The sequence below is a fragment of the Phalacrocorax aristotelis genome, chromosome 9, assembly GCF_949628215.1.
Source record: "Phalacrocorax aristotelis chromosome 9, bGulAri2.1, whole genome shotgun sequence".
NCBI lineage: Eukaryota > Metazoa > Chordata > Aves > Suliformes > Phalacrocoracidae > Phalacrocorax > Phalacrocorax aristotelis.
In genome coordinates this window covers 36701238-36715071 of record NC_134284.1, presented here as the reverse complement: position 1 = coordinate 36715071, position 13834 = coordinate 36701238, and the positions used below count along the sequence as shown (strand labels likewise).

Below are 13834 nucleotides of genomic sequence, written 5' to 3'. Positions count from 1 at the left end.
AGGCCTGTAAAGCAGAATGTATCCAACAAGCAAAATAAATAAATAAAAATCTTACACTATCTGGATTTAAAATACCCAGGAGTAATTATTGGCAGGTAAGAGTTGTTCTCTGACAGCTGGAAACAGCGAGCACCAGCTTGCCAATTTTACATCCACTCTGACCTCCTGCCTGACTCTGGTGCTTTTCCCCTTCGACAAAAGCAACACAAATGTCGGTGAGATCCATGGCAGCCTTGTTCAAGAGAAGCCAAATTTCACAGGCAACGAGTCCAAGGGGCTGCAGCTCCCACAGAATTTCATGCCTAAGTTTAAATAAGGCAATGCAAAAAGCTATCTTAGCTTTTCTTTTTTTTTTTTAAGCTTACTCAAGCGCTAAAACTGAATGGAAATTTAACGCTAAGGTGATAAAAAGGCTAATGTTCAAACGCAGCCTTGCCAAGCCTCCTGTATTTTGTTGCGGAATCACCCATCTGAGAATACCGAAACTATCCCCCTGCTCTCAGGGAGCTAATTTGCACAAAATACTGTGAGCCTCAGAGAGCTGTAACACGAGAGCAAGGGCGTGAGAGCAGACGGAGGTGCCGGCTGACAAAGAAAAAAATCTATAAACAGGTAAAATGAAGAGAAATCAATTTTCCATCCTGAATCCCAGATGAGAAAATAGAGATTTCTATGAAAAAGCAGCCTTATGGTTGCTTTCTTGATAAGACTTTTTGGTTGAACATTTTTTTTTTTTTAATTCAGCAGCATCATAAGCTTTGTTACTGCTTGAGACGGCGCCTTTCATGGCTGGTCCAAAGCGTTTCCTGATGGATAACAGCCCCGCTCGCTTTGAAGCCTCCTCAAACCTCCAAGCAGGCAGGTTTGAGAGGGATCTTTGATTTCAGCTCCACCAAACCTCGCAGGCTGCTGGTCAAGCTTTACTGGAACAGATGGAAGAGATGGTTTGAGAAAGAAATATTCTCCAAGGAAGCTCGCTGGAAGTATCAGTCTACCTTTATCCTTGCTCTTTCCTGCCTGCACAGGAACGTGCTATTTACCTCCACTCAAACACAGCCTGCCAAAAGCTGCTGCATCCACAGCCAGCTGCTTTGGACATTATAAAGTTCTCAATAAGCCTGGATAAGAAAAGTTTGGGAAGGCAGAATAAATCCAACACTACTAACAGGCACTGAGAGACATGGACTTGTTTCGGAGAGGTGGCTGGAGAAGGCAGCCAGCCTGGGGCAGCTCCTATCTTCCCAGTGTTGAACAGCACCTTATGCCATAACAGACCCCCTAAAAACCAGCAGGGTGTCCTCGGGGTGGTAGGTGCTCCCCTCCTGCTTCAATAAGCGCTACATTAAAACATCGTTATCAGCTTTTGTGAATGAAGCCTGTATCAATCCAGAGTCTCTCGCTTCCAGCACGGAGCTACCGGCATCTTCCCCGACGACATTCAATGAGCCACCAATTTACCACAGCGTGGGCAATGTCAGAGCGAAGAGGACAACCAGCAATGGGAGAGAATTCCATAGCAAGGCAATAAATACTTTTCCTACCCTGCTAGGCACTGAATATTAATCTCTTTAATAATAGCATTGATTTTAAAACAGCACTTTTCTCATTTGGGGTGGTACCAAAACGTCTGGGTGCTCGGCCCAGTCTTTTTCGGTTTTTAGGGCTTTTTTTCTTTCTCCTTCACCTGGCAAAGACTAGACACAGATCACTTAATTTAAAAGGAAAATGGCTTGGTTTATAACATGGCTTTAATGTGTGACTGCAGCTGAGAGAGTGCAACTGTGCGCAGTTAAAGTAGAGTTTTCTAAGAGCCAGCCTGACCTATGCCTTCCCTGGAACCAGCACAGGCTAAACCTCAACTTCTTTATTTTGAAATCTTCTCATTAAATTGGGAACAGCTACAGAATAAAGGGCAGAAAATCAGCTCATCTCTCCTTCCTGGAGAAACATGACTGCCCTGCAGACTTGAGGTCTCCAGTGAATCCCCTCTCCCCCCCAGCTAACTACACTTCACAGCTCCTGCCTGTCCTATGTGATTGCAAAAGGGAGGTGCTTAATTCACCACCTTGCAAAGAAAACCCTTGCAAGGTATTTCACTGTTCAAATCTCATACAGATACGTGCCCTGCGAAACGTGGTGATCCGAGCCAATTCCAGACCCACCTCCAGCTCTTCGTTCTCAGCTTGTTCACCAGCAGAGCAGGACGAGGGGACACAGCAGAAGACAAAGTGGCGATGGTCACTTTGAGGGAACAGCGAGCAGGTTGGGTTCACAGAGCGAAGGAAAAGATGGCGATGGAAAAACAGAGCAGGGGGGTAATAAGGTCTGGAATGCACAGGTCTGGAATGGTCCTGATCTGAAATAAGCTGTTAATGAGGTACTCTGGGCAAAGGGGGGTGCTGAGCGGGGGACACAGCAGGGCAGCTAGAGCACAGGCTGCCAAGACACTCTGGCTTTGAATGCGATGCTATAAAATAGCGCCTGGGAAAAGGGGAATTTATTTCTGTTTAACTTTTGTCTTCTCCAGGGCTGTAGTTCTAACAACATCTAAGACCCAGAGCACAGCAAGACTCCCCCGAGTTTTTGGGTGCACCTACTCCAGCTGTTCACTCTGGTGCATACTGTCTATGTTCGACTGTCCCTGACCTTGCGTTTGTTTTTCCTTCCCTTCTACCAACCCCCGTGGATCTCAAACTCTCCCATCAGGACCCATGTTACAGCACAACACAGACTTGCTGGTTTTAATACCACATTCCTAGGCAGTCATTCAAACAAAAAACCATAAAATTTTCTGCTTTTGATGTTTTTTCTTCAACACCCCAATACCAACCCAACAGCCTGGACAAACACCCCCCCCTCGGATCCTGTTGCATTGATCTTTTACCCCCCTGCGCCAGTCTAGTCCTTAGCAGAAGATGAAACCAACCTGCACAGGCTCAGAGACAGAGAGGGCAGCGGAAGGGTGCGGTGACCAGTGGCAGGCTGCCACGGGGCGCGGTGGGGGCTCACCTGTGGCCGAGGATGGCCAGTGACCAGGCAGGTCAGCTCCAGCGTCTCACCCTCACGGATGGTGTAGACCCTCTCCGAGTAGCGCTCCTCCTCGATGTTGCACGCCAGGCCCGAGTGCACGATCCGCACGGTGGGGGGGGCTGCAAGACCCAGAGAGAGAAACCAGGTGAGCATCGTTGCCTGCACCCCCAGCGTTTGCTCAGACCCATTTCCATTGCAGCAGCCTGGGATCTTTGCAACAGCCCTAGCCGGGAAGACCGAGGCTGGGGCCGAGTATTTTCACCGTGGAGAAATCTCTTTTGCTTACTCAGCATACGCATACATATTCGGTGCCAGAAGAGATTGCCACGGTATTTATTAATACGTAGCAATCCCCTGAACGAAACCTTTGCAAACTCATTTGCATTCCAGTTATTTTTGTTTCATTTTCCAAATGAACTCTGCATTATTGTTCTTTTTTATTATATGTCTTTCTAAACGTATTATCACACTCATTATGCAAATGAGAAGCCTTAATTAAACCATTAAAATTAAGCGGGAGAAGCACTGGGACTGATGCTATTTCCTTTCAAAGTTGATACCAAAATCCTGTTGCTGTCAGAGGGACCAGGATTTGGACCGGAGGTTAAGTTCAGGCACAACCCTTACTTTAATTTTCTTGTATATACAAACCGAACTACAGGACGTTACACCGTTTTACATGTTGTACATGTAGGAAAACTGCAATGTTGTTGCTGATACCACGTGTACAAATTAAAGCTCTGTTTCGGCAAGTCTCCAAAGCATGTTCCCGGCCCTCCGATTTTCTTTTTTATTTCTGAACTGCAAAATTTACAGCTATTAAAATTTTCAGAGTGGATCAATAGGATAAGAAAGTTGAGTTACAGTCCTACTGCCAAATAAAGGAACGTAAACTAAAGAGCAGAAGAGATAAAATGTAATTCTGGTGAGTTTTAAAGACCCAGTATGTCACCCTCTCTGCTCAACAGTGCACTGCTCCTCATCAGTCTAAGTGGATACACCTTAAAGACCTTACTGAAGTCTTAAATCACAACCAGCCAGGAGAACGATTAGAGTTGAGCCCAACAGGACACGAAGCCGTTGAGCTCCTGGCCCCGTTTCCCATGGGTAAGAGCCTTGTGCTGGTGGGAAAACACCGGTGCATTCCCGCCGCGTCCCTCGCAACAGCAGCGACAGCCCCCCCAAGACGGCAGCTCCGTTTGCAGGGCTCTGGGCCGCATGCTGCCTCCCTCTTACACCACCCTGCGGCTTCCTTGATCAACCTGCGATTGCTCGGCTAACACCCACGCAGGATTCCTGGGGCGCGTTGCTCTGGCACCCCTGCAGACCCCCCCCACCCCCAGCACCGCGCCATTACCGGTCTGACCCACGCGCGGCTCCCAGTTGAGACAGCCCATCGCAGTATCAACCGCTGCACAATGCCCAGAATTGATACAAGCCTGCTAATAATTCAAATTTCTGACCCTCGCTCTCCAGAGGCTGAAGAAAATGAGACTCAGGCAAAGAACCCTGAACAGGACAGTGTCACGTCAACTAGATGACCAGGAAAAGAATAATTATTTCAGGTTGTAATGACTAAGCCTGATATTCCCAGCTACCTTGCGTCGCCCTGTCCATCTCAGCCTGCTGTATTTAGATCAGTTTTCAATGTGCTTGGCCTAGGTTAACCTCTTCAGCAAGTGTTTAAGAAATCTGTCCTCAGCAGAGCCTCTCTGCAGAGCACCAGCGCAGGCAGAACAGCTCGTGCAGGGAGTGGACGTTTCCCGCATACCTGGCGCGCTCACAAGTCTAACAGTACAAGGTGACACAGCTCCAGAAGACCATCAGATCAGCAGAGACAACTCCGTGGGGCCACTCAAGCCTAACCCAGCGGGCACAAAAGCAAAGCGCCCTGCGCTCGCTGCCTCCCAGTTGGGCAGGGGAGGCCCAGCAGCTCCGGCTGCAACAGCAGCGAGCTCCAGCAGATCCTCCAGCGAGCTCTGCTCCTCGAGCCACCATGCACCAAGTTTCAAAGACTAATCAGCTCGCCCTCTCCTCTCTTCTGCAGCCAGCTCTGGCTCACCAAGGTGAATACAGGACCAACGCTCCACTGCTCTTGGCAGTTTTGCAAGGCCAGCAAAATTGCTCCCTAGCATCAGTTATTTCTTAGTACAGCACAACAACTGAACATACACACAATGCTCAACCTATGGTCACGTTTAGTCAGACAAGTAGAGTGCAAGTGCCAGGTCCTGCCCCTGGGGAGGAACAACCCCCTGCACCAGCACAGGCTGGGGGGGACCTGCTGGAGAGCGGCTCTGCTGAGAGGCCCTGGGGGTGCTGGGGGGCAGCGAGGTGACCCTGAGCCAGCACCGGGCCCTTGGGGCCAAGGGGGCCAGCGGTGTCCTGGGGGGCATGAAAAGGAGCGTGGCCAGCAGGGCGAGGGAGGTTCTCCTCCCCCTCTTCTCTGCCCCAGTGAGGCCGCATCTGGGGGGCTGCGGCCAGTTCTGGGCCCCCAGTTTAAGAAGGACAGGGAGCTGCTGGAGCAAGGCCAGCGCAGAGCTGCCAAGGTGCTCAGGGGCTGGAGCATCTCCCTTGTGAGGAAAGGCTGAGAGACCTGGGTCTGTTCAGCCTGGAGAAGAGAAGGCTGAGGGGGGATCTCATCAGTGCTTATAAATACCTGAAGGGCGGGTGTCAGGGGGATGGGGCCGGGCTCTTTTCAGCGGTGCCCAACGCCAGGCCAAGGGGCACCGGGCACAAGCTGGAACACGGGAAGTTCCCCCTGAACATGAGGACAAACCCCTTCCCTGTGCGGGTGCCCGAGCAGGGGCACAGGCTGCCCAGAGAGGCTGTGGGGTCCCTTCCCTGGAGACATTCACCCCCCGCCTGGACGCGGCCCTGTGCCCCTGCTCTGGGGGTGCCTGCTCACGCAGGGGTGGGACGGGGTGAGCTCCAGAGGGCCCTCCCAACCCCCGCCAGTCGGGGATTCTGTGAAGTGTATCCACCTGCCCCCTACACAGAGGCTGCCTCAGCTTTGCTTTCCTAGTGCTCAGAACTGTTTTACAGCCCCAGCACCCTCCCCATACCATACAAAGCACCTGTTTTGCAAGGCTGAAGATGTTATTTACTGCTTAGAAGAAACAAATCAAACCTATCCTTCCCTTGGTACCATCGGTCCAGGCTCTTCCCATGGAGCAAACTGTCCCTCCTGCAAGGACAGAGATGTCCTCGTTCAGGAGTCAGTCCCATGTGTCACACTCTGACCCTTAAAAGAATCCATTGATTCTCACTTCTTATTTTTTCTAAGTAGAACAGCAGTACTAATGCTTGGTGTACTGCAGCTTTCCCTGTGCAAGGAGAGCTGCTCGCCCTCCACATGCCTCAAGAGCTCAGCATTGCAGGACACGGAGCATCCTCATCCTCCTCTTGCCATGCACAGACACTGTACAACAGGGCTCTGGGCCATGGCAGGGCTTTTATCATCTCCAGCAAAACAAATAATAAAATAATGAAATGCTAAAGCGGAGCCACGGAGCAGAAGGGTAAAACAGGTTCAGCTTAGACCATGAGAATTCTGATAAAATTAAAAAAGTCAGCAACATTATGCCACCATCCTGCTGTCTTTTAAATCCATATTACATTAATATTACATTTTCATTCATATTATATTCATATAACTTCAAATTACATTGGAAGTGTCCTTCATTTTAGTGTCTCGGCCACTGCTCCATATCAATTAGGTTCGGGAAGGCAATACAGGAAAGAAAAAATACCCCCCCTTGTATTATTATGGCAAAAGAATACTCTGCTTTAAGAGGACATCAAACAAATAAAGGAAAATAAAAAATATTCTTAAAGTTTAAGTCTTATGGTTCAGAAGACACTGCATAATTATGAAATGTCACCTTCCTCTCCACTGCAGGAATATTCATTACAGCTACTTCTGAAATATGCCTCCAAGGATTTAATACCAGACTAGACATTAAAGTAATATATATTTGGTATTTATTTTGTTTGTGGCATTTTAGAATAATTTGTCTTGCGATTATACACAGTAAATACTGCAGGAAAGAATCCATCACGGTGCTGTTCCTGGAAACGCACACACACGATGCAAGGAAAGCTAAGCGTCAGGTCAGAAGGAAAAGCCGTAACAACAAAACCAAGAGCAACCTGGCCTAGCTTCTCCTGCAGAGAAGTGGTGTGGTGCCATAAGATTTCTTCTTTCAGATGAAAAATGGTGTCACAGCCTGACCTTTCACCATATCTTGTTACATAGTGATGCTACAGAATCCCGGAATGATGGGGGCTGGAAGGGCCCTCTGGAGCTCACCCCATCCCACCCCTGCTGGAGCAGGCACCCCCAGAGCAGGGGCACAGGGCCGCGTCCAGGCGGGGGGTGAATGTCCCCAGGGAAGGGACCCCACAGCCTCTCTGGGCAGCCTCTGCCCCTGCTCTGGCACCCGCACAGGGAAGGGGTTTGTCCTCATGTTCAGGGGGAACTTCCCGTGTTCCAGCTTGTGCCCGTGGCCCCTTGGCCTGGCGTTGGGCACCGCTGAAAAGAGCCCGGCCCCATCCCCCTGACACCCACCCCTCAGGTATTTATAAGCATTGATGAAATCCCCCCTCAGGCTTCTCTTCTCCAGGCTGAACAGACCCAGGTCTCTCAGCCTTTCCTCACAAGGGAGATGCTCCAGCCCCTGATCCCCTTGGCAGCTCTGCGCTGGCCTTGCTCCAGCAGTTCCCTGTCCTTCTGAAACTGGGGAGCCCAGAACTGGCCGCAGCCCCCCAGATGCGGCCTCACTGGGGCAGAGAAGAGGGGGAGGAGAACCTCCCTCACCCTGCTGGCTATTGGCTGCTCTTTTCCAACAATTGCAATTTATTTCTCTTCTGTCCCTTGCACACACATACACTCCTACACAAGCGATTTGGTTTCAACTTGCAACAAGTTCCCAGACGTACAGACCTGGAGAAAAAAAAAAAAAAAGCCAGAAAAAATTCTGTGAAGGCAAAACTAGAAGTGTCCAAAGTTGAATATGTATGCAGGTATCTAGGAGCACTTAGAAAACACAAAGGACAAACTAGAGCCTGCAATGAAAGGAAACACGTAGAATAGTTGTGCAGAACTAGAAAAGAGGTTGTTTTTTCAAACCAAGCTGGTCACCCAGAAAAAGCAAATAAAAAAGCGAGAGTTAGTGTAATACTGAGAAAGGAGATGCTTCACGACCTACAGTACGTTTGTTAGCTGTGGTGCGAGTAAGAGACCTTGGACAACTGGAACGCTCCAGTCTGCCTTTCTGTTTAACGTGTTGGCGTTGACATCATCAACATTAATCACGTTTACAATAATCGGCATTTTCCTAAAAAAGCTCAACTGCTGTAATCTTATTAACAACCACAGAATCATTAAGGTTGGAAGAGACCTCTAGGATCATCAAGTCCAACTGCCAATAACTGACCATTTCAGCTCTTATTGGAAAAAGAAAAAAAAACAAAAAAGTCTTCGCCTGTGTAACCTAGCGCACTGTTTCCTAACTGCTCAAAACAGAAGACGCACAACATCTAAAAAGCATTTATTCATGATTTCTCAGTTAATCTCAGAATTTTCCAGGGCGTGACGTATTTGTTTACATGTGACTTCGTGACATCGTCCAGTTAAAAACAGATTTAAGGATGATTTTTTTTTTGATAAGAGGGTTGAACCCCCACAGAAAGCATCCTCAGCTTCTCAGTCTTCCAGTGACAGCCAGAAGGTGAAGCCTTCCTCCTCCTCCTTTGCCACATGTCCCCAGCCACCTCCACCCTTTTGGTGTGTATTGCTTCACCCTGGATCCACACGTCTGGGCTTGCACGCATCTCACCAAGAACACCACAGAAATTGCACAAAACCTTGGCAAGAGTTTGCTCTCGTGCTCTACCAGCCCGAAACGGGGGTTCCTGCCAGCTTCAGGCAGCCTCCAGCAGCTCACTGCAATTAGCAGGAGAGCAGAGTATGCCTGCTCAGGACCCCTTCGTTATTCCAAATCACTTTAAATAAGAAAGAAGTCCTTAAAAAGGGACGAGGATCTTGGCCCATATTCATGTGTGAAGAGCTATCGTGGCCTTTTCCCCATCCCTCTCTGAACTGGAGCCATTCCAGAAACAGATACCCACGGACAGAGAGCATGTGCCGTTGAGCATCAGTTTTTAATACTTGCCCAGCAGAAGGAACAATAAACAGCAGTGAAATGAGTTGTAAAGGGAAAAAAATAATATAGACATATATCTATCTGTTCCTAGAAACAGCATTACGATTCCCTTAACTCAATAGATACTCTGCTGATGAGCTTTGTAGTGTCAAAATTAGGTCAGCCTGTGACAGTAGTGTTGGGAAGCAGCAGCGTGATTTAATTAGCTCAGTGCCTTATGCTAGCGCTATCAATCAAGGAGGCTTCCTGAGTTCCGGAAACGCAGCTTAAGTCACAGAGATATAGGTGAATATCAAGCAATGTGGCAAAAAATCAGCCCAATCGAAGAGGAAAAAAAGTTGGCTTCCTCCTTCTCTTGCGAGCCTGGTGGGTAAGGTCAGCTCAGGGCCAGCTCAGAGGAGGACAGTACAGGATATGCTTCCTGTATGAAGCACTTGGCATTTGTCTCGCCTGGGACCCGAAATTAAGAATGTAATCAATTCCCTGAATATTTAGGTAATAAAATATAGTTGTATAACATTTCCCACGCTGCGCTTCCCCCAAGGAATACTACACTTCCGGAAAAAATAAGAAAAATCCAGCCCAATAATAAATTTATTAGTGGACTGAATATCACCTAACCTCCGGCTGGAAAAGGGCGTCACAAATCCTACGTTACCTACAGCAAAATACTCCAAACACTGCATCGATGAGAGTTATTGCCATAGGGCCGCGTATTCATCATGGCAATACCGCTGACATTGCCGTTCACGTCATTTGCAGTTATTACAATTAAGAGCTGATATAAGTATGGGAAAACTTAATTCTGAGAGTTGCAAACAGATTTGCAGTTACTTTAAATCTTCTCTTTCAAAAAAAGACATTATTTCCTCTTATTGTGCCGCAGAATTGCATGAAACTCACCGGGGGCTTCACTCTTGGTCACTGGTTTTACATGGAAAGGCTCATGATGAGCGTAAGTCCACCGAAAGGATGAGCAAAGGATGCCCACGTGCAGCCGGGGCTGATGCCCTGCCCGGAGAGGCAGAGACTGAGCACGCAGAGGTGCCCCGCTCCACTCCCAGCGCTGCTCCCCATGACAGGCGGTGGGGAAAGCCCAGAGCTGCAGCCAGGGGAAGGCAACCACCTCCCCTGTGCACCCACTTCTCTGTCCCCGGAGCTCTGGTACAGTGGGGCAGGAGGTAAATCAGCTGCAAACAGCACATGGGCCCAAGGACCTGAAGGAAGCCACATGAGGATGCTGTGAATTCCTAGTGCTGCAGCAGGGCAGGAGGGAGCTGATGAGTAAGGCAGGAGTAAAGGCTTCTGCTCTTGGACCTACACGTGCTCATACTGTCCCCGTGTCTTTCCGTACGGCCATGTGCCTAACGCAGGAGGACATCATGGCGAGCATTCAGTAACCAAGCAGAGGCCGGTCTGGAGAACACCCGTTTCTCCAGGGAGCTCTGCACACACGCAGGGTTTTCTCCCGCATGGATCCTGCTGCAGGATTCGGGTAAATATTTTCCTGGAGGAGAAGCATTTTATTTGTGACAAATACTTTCTACGTTTTCCAGCAGAATCATGACGGGTCTCCTATTTCACGTATATATCTCATTTTAATCACATTTTAAGTGATCCTACAAGTTTCACATGTCATGAAGATCTTATTGCTCAGATTAAAGGAAATAATTACAGAACCCGAGTTCTGATACTTTTCCATTTACCTCTCACACCATTGTTTTCCAACAAGGTCTCGACCAAATGTGTAAATGGAACTTTTCACCAGCAAATAAACTGTGGCCAGAGATAATTGCGTTTGGGAGGAACTGTAACACTGAGACTCTCCATGCCTGGCAGCAGCCCCAAAGCAGATGGTTTCCAGTCTAACTGGTGCTGTCTCAGCCTTCAGTTAATTACGGGAGCACAAATATAGAGCATCCTTTGCAAAAAGCTCTTTCAATGTGAGTTTTCTATGAAACTCAGGGAAGGAAATAGTTCCTAAAAACATGGGGACTTGGTTCCCAGTTAGGCCTGTCTAACCATTCAACAACTCGCTAGTTATTCTTCCTCAGTGTTTATTAGCCCTTAAACATTTATCCTTCTTTGTTTAGCAGCACAAAGCGAAGTTGGTGAGCAAAGCTGCTCTCTTCATAGACGAATTGAAAAGACCCAAACGAGCCAGGGAAGACCCAAAACAACCCTGTTGACATTTCAGTCTCGTCTCTGCTCAGCTTGCCAGGACAGCCACTACGTCTACCCAGGTGGGAGAGCCCAGCTCTGAAAGACTTCTGTACAATCCCACCCACTGTACGTATCTCTGTCCTACATGTGTAAGACAGGCTTCCTCTCCTCTCCACAGAATTAACCTATGTTAGTGCGTTATTGTTTTTTAAAAAAGGATTTTTGTGGATTGCTCTGGAATATCAGAAATCACATGGCAAAGAACACCCTTTTCCTGACGCATTCACATTTCTTGTACTAACTCTGCCTCTTTCTACCTCAGCTGAGCCATCAGAGAGACCTCACTGCGACGCCTTCTCTGCTGCCCTTTCCGCAGGAGGAGAGGGCTACCAATGCAACCACCACTGCTGGGTCACGAACATGCGTCCCTGCCAGGGCAAAGAATTAAGAATAATTTCCTCAATGCTCTTGCAGGAGGACTTAACTCTTGCTCTTTTTTTTTTTTTTTCACCTATCAAAAGGTCAGCTAATTTAATCCAAGGAGATGGACTGCTCTTCTCCATGCTGTAGGACTGCTTGTGTGTACACACTCTGCTAAGATTTACAGGTTTCAGCTGCCAAGCTACTCTTCCAAAAGAAATGGGAGGACAACATGGGTACCTCCACTTCCACCAGTGCTGCACATGGGACGTACTCGTGGCAACAGTCTCTCTCTTTTCACCTTGGAAATAAAAACTGAATTGCCTGGAGCATCAGCACTGAGAAAACGTCCCCCTGGTGCAGGACTTCCAGGCAGGATTTCTGAGGACGATTTTCTTTGTTTTGTTTTTAAACTGGGTCCCCTCACTACAAGTAAAAAGAAAGTCATTGTGACACACTGCCTTGTAATTCTCGCTTCTGCCTGACACCCTTAAACTGGCAATTCAAGGTTAGCCCAGTAGTGACGTTTTTCCTGTGCCACAGAAAGTACGTATTCTGCCCTTTCTGTATTAAAATAGCAGCCCCTGCAGCCGGTAATTCTAAATTTCCCAGCCTCTTATTCCGCCATGCTCAGAGAATGACACTCATGATTTCTTGGTTAGATCACAACACGCCATGTTGATACCTCCTTTGCACACAACAAATATGGCATCTTTCCAAGACCGCACTGATTTTGGGGGGGGGGAGGAGAGGGAATTGTTATGAGAAGTGTAGACGGAAACCTTCCTACACTACATCTTCCCTCCTGAACTGCTCCTTGAGCAGTTTGCAACCTGCAGATTGCAGGCGGTGGGTTCAATGAAGCTTCTAAAATAAGCAAAGAAATGATCTACAAGTGACGGGCTTAATTGAAACAACACTTTGTTGTTCCTGGCATCACAAAACAGATGAAGTTGCCAGACCTGTTCCAACAGCATTACAGCCTAGCAGTAAACATGTCTTACTTATTTGGCTGTTTTGAGCATACAGTAATATGTTGACTTTCCCCCACCTAAAATGGCAGAGAGACATATGAAAATCAAACACATTAAAAATCACCTCTTCAAAAAGAATCCTGAATTCTTAACCGTTCCTCCCATTTGCACACTTTGACAATACATCTTTCAGAAATGTATTGTTATCTAAAAAAATACCTCTGGTACCAGAGTTCATCACAAACAGCACTAAGGAGGTAGATTCAACCCTAAAGAAACAACACGTATATACAATGCTACAGAAATTAGCCACAGGTCCCAACGCAACATGGCAAAGATCACGTCCTCCTTAGGAAACCCGAAGTTTCATTAAGCTGAGACTGTGACGAATCACAGATGCTGGCAGAAGGGAATCAAGCTCCATGGCATGAGCTCTAGGAAGGTACCAGACCTTACCCAGGACCAAGAATGTTCAGAAATGTTCAAAATAGGCCAACTCTATACGGACCATGGGAAGAAGGTCCCGTTTCCCCTGTCCCACTCTGACAACCAAAGCTCTATTTGCTGCTCGTACAAGCTGGCAGAGAATTAGCCTGCCTCCACCTCCCATCCCCTCTGCAGCCAAGCAAAGCAGCGAACGAAGCAAGATGCATTGAGATTCACCTTGAGGTGCAGAGGCGCCTGAACCTATTAATTTGACAGTACCACTGTTACGTTACAGCTTGCTCAAAGCCATGCCAAGGTCCGCGTCGTGGCACATCCATAATAGGGGACTTGCTGACAAACCAACGGAGGGCAACCAAACCGAACAAGGTTGGGGCCGGCGTTCAATAAGAACATTAAAATACCTTTCCCCAGGCCCGTGCTTTAACATAACACTAAGATGAAGCGAACCAAAAATCACTGTCTGCTCCGCAGACCTGTACATACCTCCAGGATCCATGACAGTGTGAACTGAGTTTAGATGGACAAGCTCCAAGCTCCAGCTTCCCCCGAGCTACCTAAGCTGTCGGAGCCCAGCCCTGCCCTACCTGCCATCACGAAGCACAACCTGGCACTGCCAACACTTGGAGGAGCAAT

At 48.1% G+C, this 13834-nt stretch overlaps 1 protein-coding gene across 1 annotated transcript in view; it reads right to left on the bottom strand.

Annotated features, from left to right (window-relative positions):
• Positions 1–13834, bottom strand: part of MDGA2 (MAM domain containing glycosylphosphatidylinositol anchor 2) — a 398250-nt gene that overhangs the window by 252966 nt on the left and 131450 nt on the right. The window contains exon 2 of the mRNA XM_075104400.1: positions 3010–3149. Coding sequence (XP_074960501.1) covers positions 3010–3149 — 140 coding nt within the window. The remainder of the gene's footprint in view (positions 1–3009; positions 3150–13834) is intronic.